The sequence below is a fragment of the Rhinolophus sinicus genome, linkage group LG01 (genome assembly GCF_036562045.2).
Source record: "Rhinolophus sinicus isolate RSC01 linkage group LG01, ASM3656204v1, whole genome shotgun sequence".
NCBI classification, from domain to species: Eukaryota; Metazoa; Chordata; class Mammalia; order Chiroptera; family Rhinolophidae; genus Rhinolophus; species Rhinolophus sinicus.
Window position 1 is genome coordinate 141151600 of NC_133751.1, and position 27215 is coordinate 141178814.

At 38.1% G+C, this 27215-nt stretch overlaps 1 protein-coding gene across 31 annotated transcripts in view; it reads right to left on the minus strand.

The window, feature by feature from the left end:
* Positions 1 to 17616, minus strand: part of NEB (nebulin) — a 182740-nt gene extending 165124 nt beyond the window's left edge. For all 31 annotated transcript variants that reach the window (XM_074336297.1, XM_019737446.2, XM_074336259.1 and 28 more), the window contains exons 1-10: positions 17520 to 17616; positions 16817 to 16899; positions 16214 to 16278; positions 12843 to 12884; positions 10818 to 11018; positions 8867 to 8974; positions 8293 to 8397; positions 7504 to 7608; positions 6677 to 6781; positions 1546 to 1650 (exon numbers count right to left, since the gene is read on the minus strand). In XM_074336297.1, coding sequence (XP_074192398.1) covers positions 1546 to 1650; positions 6677 to 6781; positions 7504 to 7608; positions 8293 to 8397; positions 8867 to 8974; positions 10818 to 11018; positions 12843 to 12884; positions 16214 to 16249 — 807 coding nt within the window. In that variant the 5' untranslated portion in view covers positions 16250 to 16278; positions 16817 to 16899; positions 17520 to 17616. The remainder of the gene's footprint in view (positions 1 to 1545; positions 1651 to 6676; positions 6782 to 7503; positions 7609 to 8292; positions 8398 to 8866; positions 8975 to 10817; positions 11019 to 12842; positions 12885 to 16213; positions 16279 to 16816; positions 16900 to 17519) is intronic.
* Positions 17617 to 27215: the final 9599 nt, after the last annotated feature.

The following is a 27215-nucleotide window of genomic DNA, read 5'->3' on the forward strand; positions in this document are numbered from 1 at the left end:
AATTTTCTGGTAGCCATATCTTAGAATGTGAAAGGAACAGGTGGGAAATTAATTTTAATAATATATTGTATTTAACCCAATAGATCCAAAAATATTACCATTTCAACAGGCAATCAATATAAAATAATTAATGAGCCATTTTTACCTTCTTTTTGTCGTAAGTGTTCAAAATCTAGTGGATATTTCCCACATATAGGACTCTCAGTTCATACTGTTACATTTCAAGTATTCAATAGACACATGTGGCTGGTAGCTACTATACTGAAGAGTATAACTCTAAACTAATCAGCAAGACTGATTTAGTGAGAGGCTGACTATGGGGGGAAAGGGGGGTTGAAAGTGATTGATTTAATCACTTTCAAGTACCCATACGGCATACTCAAATAAGGTAAAAGAATGTTGCCTTAGTAAGATATTTTTTAAAATATGCTTTAAATAAAAATTTTAAACAGGTTTATTTTTCTAAGTGACTATTCAAATAGAGCTTTTCTTTCAAAATGATAAATCGTCCTTGCTCCCCAGTCTTATCTACAATACCAAACTATAGAAGGCCATCTCTTTATAGACAGTTCTAAAGTTAATTTCTGCTTAGCCGTGGGCAAAATTTCCGGTTCATGGTATTCCCATTGGTGAAATTTGACTGTATTTACTAGATCTTTTATCCAACTAGCCCTTGGTTATATAGCAAGGTAATCTGCAATATCAGACACTAAAAAACATCATTGAATAGACTTCATCTTCTATAACTTCCTCCTTCTCCTTAACTAGAGATAGCCTTTCAAAAAAAAAAACAAAAAAAAAAACAACCCACTAGAACAAGATAGAAATCTTGAGGTTTCATCAAAATTTAAGCAGAAGACCAAACTGAGACTCAATTCCACAAAGCGCAAAGAAAAGTATTTAAAAGTAGCAGTATCCCAGGAGAAAGTGGCCTGATTTGGACCAGTTTTTAAAAAGGAATTTAACATGGGTCTATTCAGCAGTTGAACATCTGCCTCTCTGCATTCTTCAGAGCTGCTTCACCAGCCTAAATATAGGCAGTCCAGGCTGTTTGCCAGGGCCTTCAAAGTTATTAGGTGCCCTCCTATGCCTGCCAAACTAAGCTTTGTCTGAGAGACCACTCGTGCATTCTTATTTTCTCCAAGTCTGACTGAGAGCATCAAACTATATTGGGTCTTCACACTGAATTAAAACAATCGGATCCTCTGTGGAAAGGTGTGGTTACTTGGTTCTCTGTTAGTGAGACTAACAGAGACATTTCATAAGTGAAATGTTAAAGGATAGTAGGACATGGGTTTGTTTTCAAAATGCAGCTTTCACATGTATCAACAATCACTGAGTCATCGAGCTGATTGAACATTTAACATGGTATCATGATGTTAATGGATGTATTGCTTTTGCTGTAGCATTTTTAGGGGCATATGCAAAAATATTCAGTGTTTATGTTGTGTCTTTATGTTCATCTTAGTTATTTTTTCTGAGGGTTGAGGTTATTCAGCATAGTTTTCAAGGACGGCAATATCCCAGCCCTATCTATTTACTTACCTTGCTCAGTTGATTAGTCACTTTCTTGGCAAATTCTATATCTGGAGGATCTGGTAGAGATGTGAATTGGGTATGCTGTTCAGCAAGACCTTTTTTGTAGGAAATCTGACAAAATAAAAGGGATGCTCATGAGCCACAGATAACTGTTCTACATCTCATGTTTCATTTGTTGGCATTTTTTAGAAAGACTATGTTTTCATCATATTCGAAGTCTTAATCTTCCGTGTATCATGTAACCGTAGTTTATACCTGTAGATGTTACATGCCCTTTCTCTCAGCATTACTGGTGATTTTTCTCTTTGAATTTTCTCTTTTCTCCAACATTATTGTCCCTAGGTCAGTTTCCTTCCATTTATTTTCATGTCATGATCTGCAACTAAAATTGTTCTCTTAACCAGCATCCTCAACTCCAACCTCTTGTCTTTACATCACACCTGTTAAAAAAAACTGCCAGCTCTGGATCAACTTAACCACACACCTTCCATTGTTTTTATATCCAGGATGCTGAATGCTACTGAAGAAAATCACACAACTCTATGGGTTGGGTAGTGATAACATGATAAGCAAGGTTAATAGGGACACAGGAAGAAGGTCCAGAGGAGGGAGAGGGAGACTGTTGAGCCCAAGCCCTTAGCTTGAAATGTACACCCCTACCCAGCGATAGGTTCTGTGAACAACAGCTTGCTTGGGGCTCGGTGCCCAATGCTCTGAATTTATCCAATTGCCATTTGCCTTCAATGAAGCTTGAACATCCCATTATGTGCCTCTGGTCAGTCTCTACTGCTAGTGGCTCGTCTAAAACCCAATACTGTCCTTCAGCCCCCGATCAGCTCCACCTTACCCTCACCTTCCTCTTTCATAGAGTAAAGACAGGTTACACACTTATTTTCCTCCATACTCATCCCTGCCTCTCCCACCCCTCCCTCACATGGCTCTGAGGAGAAGCATCCTTGGCAGGGCATGAGCCCAGCACTCAGGGTACTTTTCCCACCACCAGCCTCTGTACCTTACTCTATCAGTCACCGTTCCTCTTTCTTACATCTTCAACCTCTCCCTCTTCATTAGCTCCTTTCCTTTCGCCTATAAAAGACCTCTCACCTTAAAATAAGTATGTTCATTAATCATGCATCCTCTTCACTCTTTTTCTTCACTACTGACTCCTCAGGCTTTTCCTTCCACCAGTCTTGACCCCTGCCTCCCGACAATGCAGAATATTCATAGCTCCCCAGACACAGGAAGCCGTGTTATGTCTCTGGATTTCATGCATACTGCGCCCTTTCCCCAGAATGCCCCAGCTCCACCTTACCCCCTTTGCCTGCACACTACTACTCATTCTCCAGGTCTCAGGACAAGCTCAGTTTCCCCTCCTGTACCCTCCCTGACTCAATGATCTTCTCCAGGGATCTCACTCAACTTAGACCTTACTTCCTGTAATGGAATTATCAGGTGACACTGCAACTGGTTGTTTACCTGTCTGTCCCTCCTTAGACTGTGAGCTCTGGGATGGCAGAGAACAGATCCTCTCAGTTGGGAATGCTTGTGGCCTGTGCAGTACCTGACTAGAGTGAGGGTTCAAGGACTGATTTCTGAATGTGTGGTTTTCACACTGAGACCATCAGGGCAAGTCTGAAGAGGAGACTCATCCACCTGATTCTTCCATCACTCAACTGTGAGACTTCTACAAATTATATCTCCTTCCAGGTGGCAGTATTCTTATTTATAAAGTAAAGAGGTCGTGTATATTAATACCATGTTTCCCCCGAAAATAAGACCCAACTGGAAAACAAGCCGTAGCATGATTTTTCAGGATGCTCATAACCTAAAATAAGCTCTAATGCATCTTTTGGAGCAAAAATTAATATAAGACCCAGTCTTACTTCTGGGGAAATATGGTAGGGCTTATTTTATATTATGAGCATCCTGAAAAATCATGCTAGGGCTTATTTTTTGGTTAGGTCTTATTTTCGGGGAAACATGGCAGTTCCAAGGTCCCAATCATTTTCTTTATGCTTTAGCCAATTCCACCTGTATCTTACCCTAACAACATCTATCTAGTGCCTATAACAAAAACTTTCATGGACATTAAATCAATTGGGGTACACAGACAGATTTTAAAATGTATTCATTTAATTAGACTGCTTAATTTCTTTTAAATAAGTGAAGACATTTTAGGCATAAGGCAACCTGTATTTTTCCATGACTGGTTATATCCTTAAGGAGAAAGCAACATCCTGGCAGGAGAAATGATATTAAGTAGGACATCCTGTCACGAACTTGCAGAGAAATCAGATCTAGATGTCCTAATTTCTAAGGAACCTTGGTCAGAATTCTGTCTAGTTAGAATTCTGTGCTCTGCATTAGCTTAAAGACTCTCTTAGGGTTTGCAAAGTCTTCAGTCTCTACTTAGATAAAAAGAAAACATGTTAATTAGGGTTAAGAAAAACTCAGGAAGAAGGTACAGGAGAGGGAGAGGGAGCCTCTGAGCCCAAGCCTTTAGCTTGAAATCTACATGCCTCCCCAGGGGTATGCTCTGTGAACAACAGCTTGCTTGGGGCTCGGTGCCCAATCATTGTACAAGTTCATGGAGCTGACAACAGTATTAATAGGCGTGCTGGTAATCTGATACTTAGTGCATACTTGGGCTGCAATAAAAACAAAAGCAGACCTTAACTGCCAAGTCTTTCTGAGGAAGAATGGGAAGACTTTACTTCATTGTTATAATTCTCCTTCATTATGTCCTCTATAGAGGTATTTCAAAAAATGTGGTCAACTTTAATTGTTCAAAGTCCATAGCACTAGAGTGGCGTGCAGGTAACCCATTCACAACTCCACTTCACAGATAAAGGGAGACATTAGGGGATTAAGAGTCTTCTTGGAAACCTCTCCCTGGGCTTCCAGGATATGTATTTCCTGGTTCCCCTTCAACTTCTCCAACCGTCTGTCCCCTTATTGTTTTGCTGGCTCCTTTCCAGATGTCCTCAGTGTGGGTGTCCTCCAAGATTCTGCCCTTGGCCACACACTGTTCTGCCTCCCTCATACATTTTCACGTCTTCAGCTGTCACTTATACCCTGATGACTCAAATATTCCTCATCTCACATTTATGCAATAGCACTAAATTTCTAATTTGTTCATAGGATGCCTAGATCTGAATGTTCCTTCCTTTATCTCAACGCTCTTTCTCTTTCACTAAAGCAGTTTTACCAGTTATAGCTTTATACACCCGGACTGCCAGTCTTGGTCATAAACTTGTCTGTGTCTCCTTTCACTCTTTTGTCTCCAATAGCCACTGTCCCTGTCATCGCTCTGATCCATCTACATTACCAAAATAGTCTTCTACAAATTATCACGATTTGTCCTAGTCCTAATCCACCATATTGTCCATCAAAACTTCTCCAGAGTCTACTCTTATCATGTAATAAGATTTCTCCAAAATCTTAGGATGCCTCTTATTGACTATCGTATCATGTCAAATCTATTTTGTCTGATCAAGGTCCTACTGCAAGTTTCTTACAAGTGCCCTCCTACCTCAGCACCCATAGCTTTCACTTTCTTTGTTCCCTAAAGCCCCAGACGCACTTCTCCTCTGTCCCTTTGCTCAAGTGCTCTCTACCTGAAATGCACTCCCTACCCATCACTGCCCATTCCCTCAGAATCACCACCTCCACATGTCCTTTTCTGATGACTGACATGTATCCTGTCTTTCTCTTAGCAAGTATTAAACTGCAGGGATTGTTTGTTTTAACTTTTTTCTTGTGGTTTAATATGTAAAACATTCATCTGACCAGCTTGATTCTAAATTCTTAAGGAAAAGAATGAAAACTTCTTGTACTTTTCTGTCCTGCCAGGTATGAATGCATAATGGTCTTTCAATAAATTATTATTAATCACATGAAAAAGGTCACACAATGTTAATATTCATGAGAGATAGAACCAAAAAGCTAATCTTAAAAAAGAAGCAGAAGGTCCTTACACATTAAAATTGGTGCCATGCTCTAGATGGCCTTAGAATGTTGTTGTACCTTCTTTAGTTCCTAACTTATCCCATGGAAGGATAGGAATATATCTGTGCCTTATTTTAACCAATTACATGCAAACTAGGATAGAAATTATGTCTACTAAATTTGCAGGTGATATCAAATGAGAGACAATAAAAATTATAAAATTCATCAGAATCCCAGTAAGTTTCAAGATGCCAACTGGCTTAAGTCCATATTGAATGTAAGAAGACCCAGGGATTTAGCTGACATTGAATGAAAAATAACTTGTCATTTTATAATACAGTGCTCTCCTGAAGACTAAAGCAGTAGCCTTTGAATTTTCACCGTGGCTCCTAGCAAATCCAGGGCTCAAGAAATAAAGTACCTCAAAACAAGGGTAAGTGCTGGGCCGATGCAGGGCTCGGTGCTGCTGCTGCTTTCAACTCTAAGGATGGTATTAGGCCTTCTGTGTTTCTCTAATATATAAACAGTTTTCAAGGTCCAGGATACTACTATTCTAGCCAGTGGGACCACTGATTTTTCGCTAACTCTGAAATGTCCTCTATGTACATCAGTGGCGAGGGTTCTTTGTGAGATAACTATATACACATATCTGGACAAGTGCATCAGTCAGTTCCCCCATGCCGGAAAAGGGGCACACATCACAATTCAGACTTTATGATTAAGACAGCAAATCAAAATCTTTCAATAACATTATTCACTTAATAAATTTGGGAAGGTGGCTATGATTCCAATAGATTTTTAAAATGCCACTTTATTGTACAGGAAAGCTTCAATTCCAGCCAAGGGGACAGAAGGGGCATGCACTAGTGCAAAGAACGTTGGTCTTGGGATCACAAGACCAGGCTTCTAGTCTGAGCTCTGCCACTAATTACCTATGTGACCTTAGACTCAAGCTGTTCACCTGTAGGAATAGGGGATTGGACAAAATTCCATCTAATATAAATTCTAAAATCTAATTTAAATTAGACACCAAAAATGATAATGATTCTAGATCTATTTCTCTGCAATAATGACAATAACAGGCGTTTTAGTCTGTTTTAAGGAAGAATTGCAATGGACATCTGGCCAGAAGATATAATTCGAGTTGCCTGATTCCACACTAAAATGGTGCTGATTGCAGTTTACTTACATCACTGAGAGCTTTCTGGGCTTGTGCAACCCTCCTCAGCTCCGGGCTATCATCATATGGGTAAAACAAACTTTTGTCTGCTTCCCAGTCTTCAGTGTACAGTTTCTAAGCAGAACAGAGTGAAAAGTTGTGAGAAAGTGAAATCACATTTACATGAAATACATACTTTTCGATTAATTCATCAGTGGCATAAAGAACCCAGGGCAAGGGGAGAGCAAAGGTAAACAGAACTCACAGATAACCTCTCCCTTTTCATCCAATCCAAGTTGTATTTATTAATATCTTCTCCTGCATCTCATGACAAATCTTACTTAGAGAAGGGCAGATGTATCTGATTCTGTTTCCTCTCTGCTCTGTGACTTTACGTACCTCCCTCATCAAGTACTAACACAAGTGTAAAGAGCCAGGAAACTACTTGGTGTAGTTTCTGCCACAAAGTAGACCTTTAATAAGAGTGATGGCCAGGAACATCTAAAGTGTAGCAGAGGGTCAACAGAAGAACCAAAAATATTACTTTGTGGGTCTCCAGAGCTGGATCTCAGACGCACCTTTGTTCTCCCCACACACTCTTTCCCCAGGTTGCCCAAGTTCCTGAGAGCACCTTCTCCCTCTGCTCTGCCCAAGAACTTTCTTCTCAGTTCCTCCTTGCCAAGCACTACCCCTGCAGCCCCACACGTCTCAAGCCTATTCACAAGGCTATTCCTGTGATAGCCTATAATCTGAACCGTGTTTCAGATTATCAAGAGTTTACTGAGTATTCCACTCACCACGTGATGTGGCAGGAGGACAGAGGAGGATGGAAGAGGTGACAGAGCAGGGGCCCTTACCTTACTGAACAAGGCTGAGTTCTTAATGGCATGGACAAATTCAGGGGCATCAGGGGGAAGCAGGTACTTATCCTTGGTGTCTTCCCAGTTCTGCTTGTATAAAACCTAGACAGAAAGAAGAGAGGACCATGGCTTGCTGCCTCCTCCAAGAGCATTAACGCTGAGAGAACACAGGAGGGCACCGTGAAGAGGTTTTCATAGGTGTCCTCACACAGAGGCTCTCAAGCTGTCAATGTGTTACTAGCAGCCATTATGAAACATCCCATAATACTTTGCCTGATTTCATAAACTTTCACTTGAAAAGTCTAATTTTTTAAAAAACTCAGTCATGATTCTGATCCTCTACAGATTCCTTTCAAAGGTTGCCACCTATCAGTCGTTGACTAAAGTTAGATGACAGACATGTTTTTTTTTCACTTCCATGGTATTTTTTTAAAATGTTTTTAATGAGTTTCCTACCTTTGAAATTTGGAATTTATCATAAAAATTCAGCTTCCAACTTCTTTAAAAAATAAATAAGAAACTCTGGCGACATTGGGACTACATTCTACGCAGCAAAGGCCTGGAGCTGAACTGCAAGGCACGGGGTGTGCAAGCCACCATGGCTCCCACAGACACTCCAGTCATGTGTGCAGCCTCCCTGACACATGTGGGCATCAGAACTCACAGGCCTGTGATTCCAGTGGGACTGGTGAGCAGGATCAGGCCTGTCCAGTTTTCTCCTCTAAGGCCAGGCAGAGGGGATACACATTCTATTTTCTATCCTGGCCATCCATAGCATGACCTTACCTTACTGACTTGCTGCGACACTTTCTTTGCATGTTCAACGTCCTTTGCTTTTTCATCTACGTGACAGATAGTTTTAGCGACATTGCCATCCATTCGATACCTAACCTGCAGAAATAATGCACAATTAGAGTTCACAACAGGCATGACCATGTGAGTACAGTAAGGAATGTAACCAAAGAGCATTGATCCAATCACTCTACGTCTGTATCACAAAGCAAAGTTTCTTCATTTAGGGAGAAAATCTCTGGACATGTCCACAGCATCTGCGTTTACTGTTTGTCTGCTTTCACGGCTGAATCTCAGTTTCCCTGTGCTCCAGAATGGAGGACCACAGTGAGCTGGAACTTCCATCTCACATCACCAATTAAGCTGAATTTCTAAATTACACTTTTAGAAGCCTCTTGGCGTTCACATTTAGAGCAACATAATCTGTGGCCAGTGCTTCCTCTAGATTTCTGGACTGGCTCAGAGTAATTCAACCCTCTATTCTCTCTACACCTATTTAGAACCCACAATTCCCAGTGGTAGGTATATTTTTGAAATGTCTCTTTTTCATTTTAGCAATGTAGCTCACCTCACTAAGTTGATCTTGTACTTTCTTGATTCTGCGAAGTTCTGGGGTATCGGCTGTGATGGTGGATGGTTGTCCTTTTCCTTTCTCATAGTTCTCCTTGTATTTATTCTGAAAACAATATAGATATTAGCCTAAAACCTGATAAGACAGCAACAGAAATTTCAGGCAATGCACTCATCCCCATCTGATAAAAAAATATATTGCAAGTTATAACAATTATCAGTTATAAATAGCATTCATTTTGTCCTCTGTCCTGATTCTCAGCAAACACTAAAATAGATTTGTTAATTGCTCTTTCTAAACATGGTTGCATAATGGAGACGGTAGAAATGTTATTATTACAGAGTATTGTCTTGGAAATTCCCTCTCGTACAGACTATTGTCTTGGAAATTCCCGCTCTCAATATTTTTATTGTCTGAGTGCACACATAAAAAGCTTGAACCTTAATAATTTTAGAAAATAAGTGTAGAAAAATTGAGTCAACTGTGAAAAGATTTCATTGCCATACAATGAAAAAATATTCAATTCAAAAGTTGCAGCTAAATCTCGGTGGTGTGGATAGCTGAGACACCAGCTGAATCAATGGAAAGTCTAAATTATGGAGTATTTTGAAACGTAATGCAACTGTGTTATTTTTGCTAAATATACAATGAGTTCTTGCCTTTAAAGTAATGTGCATAATTTACTGTTATAAATATTCCAAGAGTATTCTTGAAGTGGAGCAGTCAACAATCTAAGTTACGTTATTGATTTAGTTACTATCCCCTTTAAAAATATTATAAACCTTTGCCATCATTCTTCTCAGTCTATCAGAAATTCTAGGATATTAGTGTCTGAATTAACAAGATTTTATGGTAATGAATTGACAAAAAAAATGTTCTATCTTTGCTGAATACTGCAGTTATAAAAGAGGCAAGATAATCTTGTTTTTAGAAATCTAAGTCTCAGAAGCCTATGTTTTAGATCATTCAAGAATCTGAACTAGAAATTTACCAAAAAGTCCCCAAGAGTTAACATTCAACCAAAAATGAATATTTATTGGCCAACCACAACAAGATGCTTTTGACATAAGCATTAGTTTTATATAATCCAATGTTCCCTGAGATACTTTTCATTTTTTTGAAGCGTCCAGAGGACACGCAATCAGGCTGCCTAGTGAGCCTTCAGCCCACCGTGGACAATGGACACATTAGGTCCATTCAAATGGGTCTGAATCTGTTACCAATCAGTGTAACTTACAGAACTTTAAGGACTAGGGGCCATCAAGAGCAGTGTTTCCTAACCTGGACTGCACATTAGAATCACCTGAGCAATTTTTAAAAATCCTTCTACACCAGCCCCAGCCCCAGACTGATTAAACCAGAATAGCTTGGGTATTAGTAGTTTTAAAGCTCCCAGGGGATTCTAATGTGCAGCCACAGTTCAAAATCACTGTTCTAGGGTATAAACATTCTGATCCTCCATTCCAGATGAGTTCTTAGTATAATCCTGGTTTTCTAAACTACGTGTTCTTCATTATCCAGCTCTTAGAAACCATTCTACGTACTGTTAGCTGGTCCACTTAAGAGGCATCCTGCTCAGACATAGCTTAAGTAGATGCTATTTAGCTTCCATGAACCGATTTCAACTAAATCTATATTTATGATTTCATTATTCTAGATTGACTAACTAACAGTGACTAAATATCAGTACATGCTTTATAATTGGCCTTATACTTATTTTGTGGGAATAATTTCAATAAGGATGCTTTCCTTGATGGCGCACAATCATACAAATAAATTACAGGAAAACGACAACTCGAGATTCACAAGAGCTTATATTTCTGCAAACTAAGTTTTGTCTCACACAAGGTTGAGAAACAAAACCCAGCCAGCATCCTAAACAGAATTGGTTGAGATCAGTAATTTCTCCATAATAAAACCAGATTAAAAGAAGTCATTTGAAACTTACTGTGCTAAAGAGAGCCTGCATTTTTTGACTGTGTGCAATGTAGGGGGTCATGAACTTTGAAGAGTCCACTTTCTTCCTGATAACCTTCTTCCTCTCCCCTGGCTTTGCTGATTCTGGTTGGGCCAGCGCTGGTTTGGAAGGTTTTGATTGGTCATAGTCAGACGTTGTCCTTGTTGTAGTTTCATAGACTTCTGTTATTGTCTGAAAATGTGACAGGTAGTTCAACATGGTTATAAGAGTAAATGATGATGACCAGGATCCTGGTATTCTGACTTTAAGTCAGACTTCAATTCCTGGTGTTCCATATCCACAACTAAAACAGGTCACAGCGGAAAATCACACACAATATCCATTTGAAAGCACATTCTGTTGCATAAATCTTAATGTTAATTGTTTAAGGTGGCACTGAGTAGAAAGGTTACTCCTAATTAATTTGAAACACAGTCTTAAAATTCCTTTTGCAGAAAGAAAAACACTTTAAGGTAAGCTAAAAATCAGAAGCAAAACATTCTTAAACATTTAAAAAGCTTCTTAAATTGGCTGCATTAAAATAAAAGCAACCTTGGGATCAGAGAACAAAAGATTAAGACAGTCGAATAAAGCTCAAGTTCTTGACTTTTAATATTAACTTTTAAATAAATCTAAGAAGTTGGTTGCTTATTCTTCAGGTATTTAGGCATTCTCTCTTGTATTATGAGACAAAGAATAATAAACAAAAAAAGAATCACTCAATATTACAAGTGATTACCATTCTCTTGGCTTAGGCAGTTAATTAAAGTGAATTGGAATGCCATTTACACTAATAAACGCTTAGGTGGACAAGAATAATGATGACAATGTAAGGGGGTCATTATCCCCCCAACATTCCTATGTATGTGGTAGGTAGGAAATTACTGTTTCTTATAAAAAGTTTGGGTCTAGTCCAAGGTTAAAATAGTACACAATGTGACATATAGATGACATATTATAGAATTGTACACTTGAAACCTATGTAATTTTACTAACCATTCTCACCCCAATAAATTTAATTTTAAAAAAGTCAACCCCAATAGAGATCAAAGGAATGCAAATTAAAATAATAAGATACAAAAAAACAACAAACAAACAAACAAACAAAAAACTGTATGTGAGGAAAGAAGATAAGCAGCCAAATCTTCAATCCATCTCATAGTTTAATTTCCTTCACAGCTAATACCACCCATATCAAAGGAATAGTTCTAATCAATTTTGAAAAGAGAAACCTAAGTAATAAGGACACTGTATATCTATGACAACTCCCCCTAGTGTTGTCAGAGCATTGCTAATAGGCTCCTTTCTACTCATTATTAGTGATGAATGGGTGACTGTGAGAAACTAACCAATTTATAGTATCTACGTATGTTAGTTTCCATGCAGTCACAGGCTGTGTGAGTAAGCTTTAGGGTTAGCCATCCATATCAGCGTTTGCCATGCTTAAGAGAAACAACTCTGCAGAAAATGAAGCATGTGTGAGGTATTTAATCTTGGAAAAAAGAAAGTTCCAACATGGAAAACTAATGGGAATGGCTTTCTCAGAATTCCTTATATGCTAAAATCTAAGTAGCAGTTTATGGCACCATCGAGGACAAGGGCCGGGAGGCACCATCCTTATTGGCCGAGATGGTGCCCTACAAGTTACAACTCAACACAATAAAACTGCGGGTTTCCGTGCAGATCCCAAGTTCAAGCCCATCCCTTTGCTGCAAGCAGAATGGTGACAGCACTGGTGTTACTCTAAGTAGCATCACCTACACCAACAATACCACATGGGCAATGGGGGAAACCATCCTGCAGCCACCTTGGATATGCTGAATAGCAAAAACAGTAATAAAACCTGACAAACAGGTAACATTTACTCTTGTACCACCAGCTGCTGAGCACACATTGGTGAATGATCCTCCCTCAGAGTCCCTCTTTTGCCAGCTGTGTGGCCCTAAGTGTGTGAGAGAAAAGCCTCTTCCTGCTTTAACCAGCATACAATGCGTGCAGGTGTGGACTGGGTCTTACCTCACCCGGCACCTCTTCGTAGATGGTCTCCTCTGTGTAGTACTATAAATAGAGTACAGAAGTATCATCATGAGAACTAAAGCAGAAATCACCTCTCCTCTGCCCCAGCTGAACCACTTGGGTTATTTCACTAGCCCAGCTGGTTTGCTATATCTATGGGAAGGAAGTCGATGAAGCAGCCTGTTCATATGTTGGACCCGATTTTAAATTTGTGAAACCAGGGAGTCTAAAGTGAATGAATGCATCAGACTGGACAAGGAGACGCCCAGGGATGAGAAAGTTGTCCGAGCTGGTTATTAATCACGGATGCTATTTTACTTAGGATAAGTTAAATCTTTTTTCTTCTGACATCCAAAGTAGAATTTGCTAAGAAAAGACTATAATAACCATATCTTGAGTGTGTAGGTTGGGCAGAGAGGAACTGTGATAAAACCCAGTTTGCTGACTAACAATAAAACAAACAGAAACCTCACTGTGAATAAATTTTTAAGTGGATTGTATCATGGAAATGATAGATCCAAAGGCATATACACCTCTCAAGTAACCCTTTATCACCCTGATCAATAAGAACTAAGAGTTTCTTCTGGAGTGATGGGTGAATCCTTCCCGATAGCATGGTAGTCCTAAAAGGGGTGTCCTAAGATGAAAATTTACAAATGCCAACAGTAGAAGGAAAAAAAGAGAAGATTCTCATCACAAAATGTGGGACAGTTAGACAGCAGTTTGCCATTGATGGCTCTGAGATGCCTGCAGGCTGGACCTGAAATCAAATCTACTTTTGTTCTACTTCTGACATCACCAGCAATAAATAGACATGGATAGGAACTGGCTGACATTTTGTTTCAGATGCGTAAAGAGAGTGGAATCCTGCCCCCTGCATCACCCAGCAAAGCTGGGTGAATAGGAGGAAAGACTTGTTTAGGCCAAGGCATACAAAAAAGAGATAAAAATGAAACACTAGGCTCATTTTCTCAGTCAACAAATGTATAACATTGTATGCTTCATTTTTATGTTCTCTGCCTCCAAAACTTATATGCAGGGAAAGAGAAAAACACTGAAATGCAACATTTCCCTCAGTGGCCTCCTTTCTTCTGCCCTTGGTTCAGTGAACCTTCAAAAATTATTTAACCGCTGTCAATAGGCCACATGCTCTATTTCACTTACAATAAAATTACTATAAAACTTGCCTAATGTCCCTCACTCGAGCTTTCTTTGCTCCTGTACTATTTTTTTTTTTTTTTAATTTGAAATCTAATTCCATCTCTGTGTCTTTCTACATGGCAACAGAAGTCACAAGTTCTTACAGGACACAGAATTTCTCTTTTACATGCTTGTGTCTTCATCACATGGAAAATAGCATTAGGACATTTTTAAAAATACTGTTTGATGCTGATCGACACGGAACCGTTCCTCTGGCCACACAAACACCAGTAAATAGAGAAGAAATATTAAACTAAAGTGAATGACTCACAACTGTTTTGAATTTTGTGAGCATCCAAGTAAAAGCAGCTCTTTGGTAACCATCCAACTTTACCTTTGTTGCGCTCCCATGACTGGTAAATGTATTTTAGAAACAAGCTTATAAAAAACGTAACGTCCAAATGGTTGGCATTAACTCCTATGCCAAATCTCACTTTTTAAAAAGAGCTTTGCCACTAATTAGATAGTACATCTTTGCTTCTTTTCCTTTCTTTCCAAGTTTGTTTAAACCAGAGTAGAAAGTGACAGTACAATTTTATTTAGATGTCCAAGATCCCTAGGACACATATTTTTAAAGCTAGTTCCTCTGTGTTTTGTGAACGGTTGCCTATTTTCTCGAATCTGCCACAATCCCATTCTCATGTCATATTTTTTGAGGTCAGAGAGACCTTGGTTCAACACTGTCTGGCAGGAAGTCTATTAGTTTAGCACCTGCTGGTCAGACTGAGAAGCAGTAATGGGAACAAAATGGCAAGGATGAGACGCCTAAAAATAGCCCCCTCAATTATTATGACATCTAGTTAAATTAATCAAGTCTAGCATTAAAGACAATTTCCAGTGTCTGATGAACACAATTATTTTAAGAAAGTCAAGGGATATTTAAGTTGGAAACTAAAAAGTATTCCTGGATTTACCATCATAGGGAAGGCAATTTAATTTATAATTGTGTTAGTGTTTGATAGTGATAATTCGACCCTTTGGGACATATGGAAAATGCACACTAGTGATGATTTTGAACATTGAAGATGTGGCCTGTGGCATTTAAGCCAGAGAGTTTGAAGGTTATATTGTATAAGATTCATTCTGGGTTTTTTCAAAAACATATATCCTGCAGTAATACGGGCAATTTTATTTGTATAGTAAAATACAATTTTTATCATCTAAATATAGACTGGTCCATAAAATAATCTTCCAAAGACAAATTTTGGTACTTTCATTTGGAATTTGATTCTGGTTAGCTCTTAAACTTAATTTTATTCTTTTTAAAAAGCACAGATTTTCAAAACTGCCTCCAAGTTCACATATGTATTTAGAGCAGCGTCATTAATTGGTAATTATTCAGCACTTTCAGATTCAATGGCAGTATATTCATATGGATGTGACGCTAAAGGCAAGAACTGGTGAAGAAAATCATAACATGATAAAAAATTATATCAAATAAATATAAAATAAGTAATTGACAACTTTGTAAAATGTGTCAGACACCCACCAATAATCTGGAGGGAAGTTTTTCAAGATGGTCTGCTCTTTTTCAAAATTCAAATGCAAAAGCTAGTTTTGTTCCCTTGAGTAAATACAATGAAGTTGGTGGGAAAGTGTGGCTCCAACTGTCACTTGGGATCATCATGAGTTTGTTTTCATATGTGTGTGTACACATATATCCATGTATATAAAAATCTCATATAAGCATATAATCTCATATATATTATTCTGAACATTTAATTCATATCACCCTATAAATAATCAGCTCATTGAAGCAAAAAGTAGCTCTATTTCTATGCAGACACTAAGAAATAGAGCTCTGTTTCCAGAATGTTCTCTCCATCTTGTCAGTCTCTGATCATGGGGGTTGGGAGGTGAAAAGAAAATAGTTTTAGAAGACAAATTAAAATCTGCCTTTACCCCACACTTTGGTGTTCTTTTTTTTTGTTCTTTTGTTTTTTTTTTAGAATTTAAAGAAAAGCAAAAGTGGGAAACAGTGATATTTCAAGTCTAAATCCCACATAATTACAGTGAAACTGAATATAAAATACTCCTTTCTTATGCTTTAATGATAAGTGTTTGTGAAGTTATAATAGACAATGTATTTTCCGACTGATTAATTCACCTGCATGGCTGTGATGGTTGCTACACAGAACACTCTGCTGTCAGAGTCCGTTTTTCCATCTTACCTCCACCACCTCCTCATACTCTTCATCATCTGCCATTTTCCCGGAGCAGTAGTGGCACCTACAAACTTTTCATATTCCAGACAAACGAAAATACATTAGCATGTATCCTCAGGACTGAAGTCATTGTATAACATTATAAAAATAGACTTTGAAACGTATCTGTTCTGTGTATTCATGTATGTTTGCAGGGTAAGTGAGAGAAGACATTCAGATACAGGTCTGAAAAACGGAAGCTTCAAATTTCTGTCTCTGGATTCCCTCAGGAACATGTTGGGGATTGCTACCTGTAGCTACCCGATCAACTTAGTTCACATTACAAAAGGAAGTTGAGGTAAACTAGTGAGAGGGTTTGCATTCAAAGGAACAGGGTATTTAAATGTCCAAATACTTAGACAGAAACATTTTTAAGCAAAAATTTTAGTGAAAGGAAAGTCAGCTCAGCTTTCAGAAGCAGTTGGAATTTTTCCCTGTGGCATCCAATTTCTAAGAGGGCTGCCTTAGGTTTCCGTATGCTCTAATACGTGGTACACAGTATATCTTATGCTTCAAATGAGAACATGTAAAAATAAATCTGTCAACAGATTTTAAAAGAAAAACAAAAACCTCAAGGCAATGGGGTTATTTTCTTTCCAAACACCATTGGCTTGTATGGATTTTTCTCTTGCCTCTGTAGCTCTTGTTCAAACCTGGAAAATAACAAAAGTTTTGAAGCGTTGATTGAAGGACATATAAGATTGTGGGTCTTTGGCCTAAGCTTCTAATTCAGGAAATAACGAAAGGATCTCCCAAGGCCTTCTTAGTTTGACACCAGAGAGTGGAACTCTCTCTTGATAAAAGGGGATGATGGCTTGGAACAGCTGCCCCTTCACCCAAAGATATTTGCCATGTAAACCAATACCCTGCCATGGCTGGTTTTGTTAAGCTAGCGAAAATGCCCCTCCTTCTGAGGCAAATGAAGCCTAGTAGAAAAGGATAAATATAGGAACGTAGAATATAGATTGTTTTTCGTACTAATTAAGTTAGAAAAAAAAATCAAAGGCAAAAAAGAAAAAAAAAATTTGTTGGACAAGAGAACCAACTCAGTCAAGCAATAAATTGGTTAGTACAGGAGTTGACTTTAGCCACATACTACATGTCGGATATTAGTAGAACCTGAGTAAGGCAATGGGGTTACAGAATTGCCTAGTCATTGTTTCCATCACTAACTTCCCCAGCTATGACCCAAAACTTTGGAAAGTACTTCAAGGGAAGTTGTGGAATATCTCCTGAAAAAAACATTAAAGAAAAAGCCATGAACTGTCCTTACCTTCAATCTATCAAACAAATTTCCTCAGCAGCAAAGCCTCTCCCAACTCTCCCCTCCTGAGAACCCCAGGCAAGAGCCAGGGTGCTGCCTGGGCTCCAAATTATCATGTGGCAAGAGCAGCCAATCAGATCTTGAGTTGCTCAAATTTCAGAAGCTAAATATACTGAGTGATCTTCTGAAAACCACCTGTTCATCAATTTCACTAAAGCATAAAGGGTAACAAATTGCTTGCTTAGAACTATTCAAATGTAATGCAATTTTACCTAACTTCCAGCATATGGGATTCAAATTTATGTTAATTCTCTCATTTACTACAGCCTTGTTTAATACCATATTTGTGTAAAAGAGTTTAGGAGAAAATAAGCATGATTTTGAGGGGCTTTGACACGTCTGTAACTACTTTCTTCACATCATTTGTCCAGTCTCCACAGGTAAACATGCTCACTCTCGTACAGCTCACCAGGTGAGCTACAGGTAAGTTACAGGTGTTGGTGTGAAAGAAACAGGGGAATAAGATCCAGAAAAAATCAAGTTGGCAAAAACAATTTCTAAATATGTAATAAAATGAAGTGATAGGTGAAAATATTTGATGGTGACAGTAGATAACGTATTCACAGAGGTAATCAGAGAGATTAGGCCCCATCGTTTTCCTATCATTAAACCAGGGGGATATACCAAGATCATATCCATTATCTTCTCCCTCCCTGGGTAAGGCTAGCTGCTAGGGATACAGAGTGTCTCTCATATGTAGCCGGGTTACTACTGACTTTCTAATATTTACTCAGATGGCTCCTAGAAGCAAAAGGTGAATGCAGGCCCAAAAGAGTTCAATTTCTCAACAGCAAGAACAGATAAAATAGAAATCTGTATCAGCAAACTACTAGAAGATAATGCTCTGCTAGGCAAGTCAGAATGTAAGACATTGACTTTGTAAAAATTATCTTGACAGTTTCCTACCTGTAGACAATTTTCACTGATTTAATCTGTCTTCACTCCTCTGTACGAAGGCAAAAACCCTATGGATTTGATATGGATTTGAGACTACACATATTGTAACAGTCCTTTTTGGTTAAATGTTAGGAAGTAATCTTATTTTGAACACACGTGCCCCCTTCCGTGATCCATATGGTGGTAAATAAAGTTGAAGATCATTTTGTCATCTTTACTAATTATGCCTGTTCATTTGGTGCATTTTCACAGATCTTATGACCAAGGGATATGTGTGTAATATGAGAGCATTCATTTGGTTCCTACATATAAAAAGAATGTGACTTATTACTCATTATGTGTTTTAAAAGATAGTGTTAAAATGAAGAATAATACAGGCCCCATTTTTAAAAAACACATAGTACAAACTTATATAAAATAAAAATAAGTATATACATTCTAATGCTATTCTGGAATTATGCCTTCTAGGGATGAAAGAGCAGCTCTGTCTCTTTTTCTGGCCTTTCTATGGTCTCTTCTGTGGAGGAAGAATACATTGACACTCTGATTTATCAGTAGGTTTTTATCACATGTCTTGCACATAGTAAGTGCTCAATAAATGTTGGCTATTATAATTTTTGAATTATTATTACCATTTTTTACGTTTTAATAGAGTCCTTACTCTTTACTCTGTATTAGACTGAAATACCAAAATACTGCAAAGCTTCTGAAATCAGATATTAGTCAGTTTAAGAATTTAGGAGTCATTAGGAGTTTGACGAGAAGCCTGTATAATTGACTACAAAGCAAAGCAGGGTACAGTTCAGTGCCGATAGCAGACCCTCAAACAATGCTTTCCTAAAGATCAAAGCATAGATAATGGAATATTACTTGGCCATAAAAAAGAATGGAATCTTACCATTTGCAACACACAGATGGACCTAGAGGGTACTATGCTAAATGAAATAAGTCAGACAGAGAAAGACAAATGCCATATGATCTCACTTATATGTGGAATCTGAAGAACAAAATTAATGAACAAACAAAACAGAAACAAACTCACAGGTATAGAAAACAAACTGTTGGTTGCCAGGTGGGGGTGGGGAGTGGCGGCTGGTGCAAAGGGAGTAAGAAGTACGGATTGGTAGTTACAAAATAGTCACAGGAATGTACAGTACAGCATAGGAAATATAGTCAATAATATGGTAATGACTATGTAAGATGCCAGGTGGGTATTAGACTTATCAGGGGGATCACTTTGTAAATTATATAAATATCTAACCACTATGCTATGTACCCGAAATTAATGTAAAATAATATTGAATACCAACTGTTATTAAAAAAAAAAAAAAAAAGGAAAGATCAAAGTATCGAAGTGTTGTGTCTGGGGACCAGAAGAGATCTGACGTGGAGGATGGCATTGTAACCATTTTTGTTGTTGCAATTTATTTGATTTTATTAATTATTTTAATTAAATTATACCTGCATATTGTTTAAGAATCAAATAGATGATAACATGGATGTATCTTGAGAGTATCATGCTAAGCAAAATAAGTCAGGTGGAAAAAGACAAGCCCCATAAGATTTCACTCATATATGGAATATAAAACAGAAAGTAACAAACGAACAAACTCATAAACACAGAGAACAGAATGGTGATTACCAGCGGCGGCGGGGGTGGTGGAGGATGAAGAGGGTAAAGGGGATCAAATTTATGCTGATGGAGGGAAATCAGACTCTAGGTGGTAAGCGCACAATGCAGTACACAGATGATGTATTATACAATTGTACACTTGAAACACATAATGTTATTAACCAGTGTCATCTCAATGAACTTATAAACAAAAGAAGCAAATAATTTTGCAAGCCTTGTTACTAAAATCAGTGAAACCTGTTCCCATTTTTCCTTTATTTTTCCCTCCCTGGAAACAATGATTTTAATTCTTTCAGCGGAACATGTTGTTATCCGTTAACAACAATATATTATCTCTGTTTTGTTTTGTATTTAACAAAAAGTCTATGTTGCTCTTTTCTGATTTTTTTCAGTCATAGGCATTATCTGTTAAGTTCCCACCTTGGAAGATGTGTCTAGCTTTCTTTCCTAAAAACTCCTACTCTTGTGAGACACAAATCTCATTTCCCATCCTTCTATCCCCACCACCCCCCGTAAAGTTTTATTTGTGCAATTCAGGATGCAATGCTTACATTGTTATGATTAGCAAAAGGCTATTCATAGCTGAACCCCATATATTATGATTATTTTTCTTGTCCTGCGCAAGGGTTTGTTTATCTGGGAGTTGATATTTCTCTCTCTCTCTCTCTCTCTCTCTCTCTCTCTCCCTTTTTCCCTCCTCCCTCCCTCCCTCCCTTGGCTTAATTTTTCTATACAAGTAGTATCCACTAGAACTTTCTGCAATGATGGAAATGCTCTCTACCAGCTCTGTCTAATATGGTAGCCACTAACCACGTGTGGCTACTGAGCATTCAAAATGTGACTCACGTGACTCAGGACTGAGTTTTTGTATTTTTTATTTAATTTAAACTTAAAAAGCCACATGTGGCTGGCAGCTATGGTGTTGAGCAGAACAATTCCAGACATTGATCACTAACTACCTCAAATTTTCTGTCAAAATCTGCTCTTGGTATTTTGATCTCTCAGGGAGACTTTTGTTTCATCAGGACTAGTTTCCTCTGTGACTGGTGCTCAGTTTTCATCTTGATTCGCCTTCACTGTCATTCTGGAGATTATGCATATTACAATATGAAAATTCCAATTCCTTTATTTAACTAATATTTGATGAGCATGTACAGGGTACCAAGCAGTGTTCTGGGTGCTCCCTTCACACAGTAGGCACCACTAACTAACTAAGCAATATGTATGCTCCGCTTGCTTGTTAACAGAATCACAGTTTAGTTTGGAACAGAAATATGCTCATTTTAAAAATCCACTCCTCAGTTCCCTAAAAGTGACACAGTTTGCCAGTAAGATTTAAGTGTAATTCTAGGGACTAAGGCTTCTGGGAACGCTATAATTTTACTGATGAGCAGGGTCAGATTCAGATGACATGTACTGTTTTCCTCTTGCCATTCTTCTCTTCTCTATTCCTGGAACACAGATACGATGTCTGAGGCACAGCAGCCATTTTGAGACTATAAGCGTGTATGTCATACACTAAGAATGGTAAAGCTAGAAGGAGCCTTAGCTTTAATGACTTCTTTAATTTTTATATTTTATAGTTATAATTTAATAAGTAATATATAATTGTACAAATAATTATATTGTGATTGTTTTAAATTTCCTTGCATATTTTATATTAATTTTTTCTATTTTGCACTTTACCATCTATAAAGTTGGTTTTTTTCATATGTTTATTGACCATTTGTACCTTTAATGTGTATTTCCTGCCCATATCTCCCTTCCTACATTGACTTATTGGCGTTCTTAATATATTATAGATATTAGCCATTTGTCTCTTGTATGTGTTGTGAATATTTTCTCCAAGTTGTTTGTGGTGTCTGTGGCCATGGAGGTGTTTTCAATTCATTTGCAGTCAAATCTGGCAATCCCTTCCTTCCAGTTTTGACACTAATTATTGAATGAATTGAATTTGAAATGCCATTTTTAGCATATATTGAATTAATATATATGTCTGTTTCTAAAGTCTCATTTTTTTTCCTTTCTGTGTTTTTGTTTTTATTTTTTACTTGATTTGATTTCATTTTTATTGTAAAGTATAATATACAGAAAACTATATAAAAGGTATGTGTATAGTTTAGCAAATGGCGGTAAAGTAAGCATCCATATAATTACTAGTCAAGTACAGAAAGGTCATCCCTATTCTGACCGTGGTAGCAATGATTTCCTTGCTTTTATTTTGTTTTATCACCTCTGTTTCCATTCCTAAACAATATAGTTTAGTTTTGTCTGTTTTTAAATTTTATATAATAGATGCATGTTATATGCAATTTTTGTAACTTAACTTTTCACTTAATATTGTATTTGTTTTTTATTATTGCATAATAGTCTATGTACGACTACACTTCTACTTATCAATCCTACTGTTGAGGAGGAATTGAGTATTTCCAGGTTTTGTCAATTAAGACCAAAGATAAAATGAACATTCTCGCACATGTATTCTGGTGCTCACAGACAATTTGATAATCTGAATATGTGAAGTAAAAGTGGAAATTATAGGTCAAGGGGGGTGTTATCTTCAATTTTATTAAATAATGTTACCTGTTTTCCAATGTTGGTACCACTTTATATTCTCATGTATGTTCCTAACCTGGTCACCACTTAAGATTAAACTTTCTAAATTTTGCCTAGCTGCTAGATGTGTAATAGTATAATATCAAGGTTTTAATTTGCACTTCTGTGATTGCTAATAAAGTTGAAATCCTTTTTATATGTTTATAGACATTTGGGTGTTTTCTGTTTTTTTTGAGCAGCGTTGGTTTCATTCTCGTGCCCGTTTTTATGTTGAGTTGTTGGCCTTTGGCTTATTGATCTATAAGCCCTCTTTTAGATACTAATCCTTTAGTAATTATTTGTATTGCAAATATCTTCCCCCTTTCTGTGGCTTATTGTTTTATTATTTTCATACTGACATTTGGTGAACAGGAGCTCTAAATTTTGTCGTGTGCGGAGGCCTTCTTGCCGCGCCATCTTTCAGGCGGGGCGGCCTGCGGGGTCTCTGCTCCCACTCCCCACACAAGAACGCAGGACATGGTGAGGCCAAAAAGGAACACCCACGGAGCCATAGGTAGGGGAGTCATACCACTATGGTCTCACTGGAGGCTGGGCCCACAGGATGCCGACCTGCCGTCCGCCTTTCCGCCAACCGACCGACGGACGACTCTTCTCCACTCTCTCGACTCTTCCTCTCTCTCGGCCCTCCTCTTCCACTCTCTTGGCTCTGCTCGGCTCTTCGGCAATCCTTCGTAGCCACAGCAGTTATACCAGCGGCCAATCAGCTAACAGGCCACAGCCGACGGCCAATCAGCCACAGCCGACGGCCATTCACCACCCGAGCCAGCACCCCTCCACGTGAGGCCGAGAGCCTGTAAACTACTCTCTAGGGTTCTGTCCCCACACTTTTCATGTGGTCAACTTCATCAATCTTCTCCTTTGTGACTAGTGATTTGAATAAAACAAAAATCCTTTTACCCCAAGGCCATGATGTTCCTACACACTCTTCTAAAAGCTTTAGAGTTTCACCTTTCACAGTTAAGTCTTCGATTTACCTGGAAACTTCTTTTTCATACTATGAACAAGACACCTAACTTTATTTTTTTGCCTACAAATAGCCAATTGTGCCAGTACCTTTTATTAAAAATTCCATTGTTTTCCCCTCTGGATGAATTTCCTCCTCTGCTCTTAACCTTATGCAGATATGTATGAGTCCTTTCTGGGGTCCCCATCCTACCCACTGGTCTACTTGTCTGTCCCTGCCAATACCTCACTGTTGTCACTCTGTACCTTTATGATCTGCCTCGATGTCTGGAAGAGCAAGTCCTCCCATCTTATGCTTTCTCTTTAAAGAGAGTTTTAGCTTTACTCTTTTTGAATAGTCTATATAAATTTTAGAAGCAGCTTATCAGTTTCCCTAAAAAATGTAGTTTGTTTTGTTTAATTAATCTAGTTGATCTTCCTTTGTCAGTATCACAATGTTTTAGTGACCGTAGGTCTTTAGTATATTTTGATATCTGTAGGGCAAGCTGCCCCCATTTTTCTAAAATTCATTTGGCTATTGTTATACTTCTGTTCTTTTAGAAGTACTGATAACTGGCTTATCAAGTTTCATGAGACTTATCCTTGGATTTCTTTTTTTTATAATTGCTATTAATTTGTAGATGTATCACAAGAATTGACACTTGTATTATATAATCTTTCTATCTAGATCCTTTTTTACATCCATCAGTAAAGTTTTATGGTTTTCTTTACATAGCTCTTGCACATTAAGTAGTATAAGTGTACTCCTAGGTATGCTGAAGTATTATTTTCATTGTAGATTAAATTTTGTGCAGAATTTCTAATATACACTATTTATCAAGTTTCTTCTCATTTCTATCATTGATTTCTCATTTACTATTACTATGAACTTTTTCATAAAATTCATTAGGATTTTGAGAAAGGTGGAAATAAGTGTGTGTGCTCAGTTATTTTGAATCCAAAGCACGGACATAGCATTTTGAGTGAATTTTGGAAAGGACCGTAAGAGCTGGAAACGACAGGGGAAGAGCATGCCAGAATTAGTAGATACTCTGAGCAATTGCATAGGGGTGGGAAAGTGTGTAGCATGGTTGGGGAATGAATGGTTGGGATCTGGTTTAGATCAAGTAAGGAATATGGAGAGAAGTAATGAAAGAATATAAAGTATAAGCTATTCTGTGGAGGGCACTGAATGCCTAGCTACGCAGTAGAAAACGGTATATTCTGACACTGTCATATTGCTATTCCTTTCTACATAGTGTAGAGCTTTGAGTCAATCAGATGTTAGCAAAGTAGAATTACATCAGCAACACACATTATACTGTATACAATTCAACATAATCAATTGTGACACGTGCAGATTCAGTAACACAGCAGGATATATAGATATGAGCAAGAGCTTTCTCAAATTATCAAACCTCCCAGGTGTTATCTGCTTTCTAAAATCCATGTCAAACACAGTAAGTTTCATCAATGATGCCCACTCATTCTCCTAAATACTCCTCCTACACCTCCCACTAATATTCCCTAAAATCAGACCCAATGGAAAATACATAAACATGGAAGAGGGCGATTTAAAAATGTTAAATTGCCCTTGGACCCACTTCTAGCTTTCTTTTTTCCCGTCCCTGCTTTCTTCTATGACTTGGACATAGGTTTATCTTCCAAGTGAGCTCTTCATTAAGTTGCTGACTTTGAAGCAGCATCTCTCTTGCTCTCTGCATTGAAATGAGAAGAGCCAAGGGTTTTCTGTGTTTTGCTTTAATTCTCCCCTCTGCACAGTCTAGCCCAAAATTGTTCTTTTAACCCACTATCCAGTTATTCAATTGCTATTTACAGCAACTTACTGCCCACCTCTAACCAGACTTCATAAATGAATGGGTCTCAAAAAATGCCAGCCTTACATTGCTGACTTCTAAGGAGTTTCCCATATGAGATATAAATGTAAGATAGCAAAGTTGGTTTTCTCGTGTGGCTTGTGAACTAATTTCATAGGCAGTACCTCCAACGCTCACTGTCACACACAAATCATGTATGTGTACATGTGCATGTGTACATATATGTATATGTGTGTAGGCAGGTGTGTATTTTTCCCAGGAAAATGACTTTTCAAATACTAGTTTGAGTATATAAGTCCTTATATTGTTAGAAATAAGGCCTAGTGTTTGAAAATTATTCATTACATGTACTTATGTATACATGTATACATATGTGTTCATCTGTAAATATGAACATAGAGGCAGCCACAGAATTTACAACGTAAAAGATGCCTCTAGTTCAGAAGACAATTTTTAAATTGAATATATATTTCCATGTTCATTACTTTACATATGAGCTGGTCTGGGGGGAGGAAGCTGTCGTATGCACCTCTAGTTAGCAAAAGAAGACTGTATGGAGGAGGTAGGTTTTATGAGGTCCCGGATATGCCAAACTAACCCACCTACGCCATCCTTGGACAAGGATTTACTAGATAGCTCTTTTTTAAATTGATTAAATCGTTTCTAATGCTCTGTATAAGGTAACGAGCAGTTCAACAATGTCTTACTTGCTAGAGCTTGCGCTAATACCTGTCTCATCTTTCTGTCATTATCACTGGGAGCAGAACAGGTTGTTTTCCAAGGAGGAAGGTGAAGAGGAGAGAGTTTGTCAGCGATAAGTTTTCATAATCAGTCACATAGCACTGGGCATTGGAATGTGTGACAATATAGCAAATACGGGCAAGTAGACAGTAGATGATAATTGTTCCACTGATTCCCAAGTGCAATTTAGTCCTGGGAAGATCCCTGAAGTGCAGATGTATTCCTGAAATCCAGTTCCTCATGGATGGACAGTCTAGCTGATCTATTGAACATAAGTGGTCTGGAGGCCACCAAAACACCGGGTCAATTCTATGATCTCCAATGACCTAAGATATACTTTAGGGAGGGCCAAGATGATCCTATGGGCCCTGAATTAAACAGACAATCTCAGATCCAAACCGTAGCCTTACTTGGTGCACACCTGGAATTATCATCTCAGTAGACAGCTGCCTAGAGTTGGCAAGATCTGGCCCTTGCTTGAACTTGAGAATAGTTTTTTGCAAAATGGAAGTCTGGTCCCATAAAACCTCTGTGGCTTCCTTTCCTCATAAGTAAACAAGGAAATTGGGACTCGACTTTCTCAATATGAGTTCTTGAGAATCACTAGTCTCACAACTTTGTCCATCAGAAGAGGGTTCCGTTGTCAACAAGTGTGGAAAATGCTGGGTGTTATAAACCGTCTATGAGATTTGCTGGCACATTCAGTTGTAATGGCTCCAAGAAACAGAGCCTCAAAATAAAAGACACCTACCGACTTCTTTTGTTTCACCTTGCATGTCTGAAAATTACACAACCACAGAACAATATCTTTAAGTAACATCAGTTAATTTTGTCCCATTGAATATACTCTGTGAATCCCTATATGAACACTTGTCCAGAGTGGCAACTCCAGATTTGCCTTGGTCTAAACCCAAATCATTGGGAATGACACAGAGAAAAACTGGCCCCCAAGGCTGTGAAGAGAGTCAGTTTCTCTTC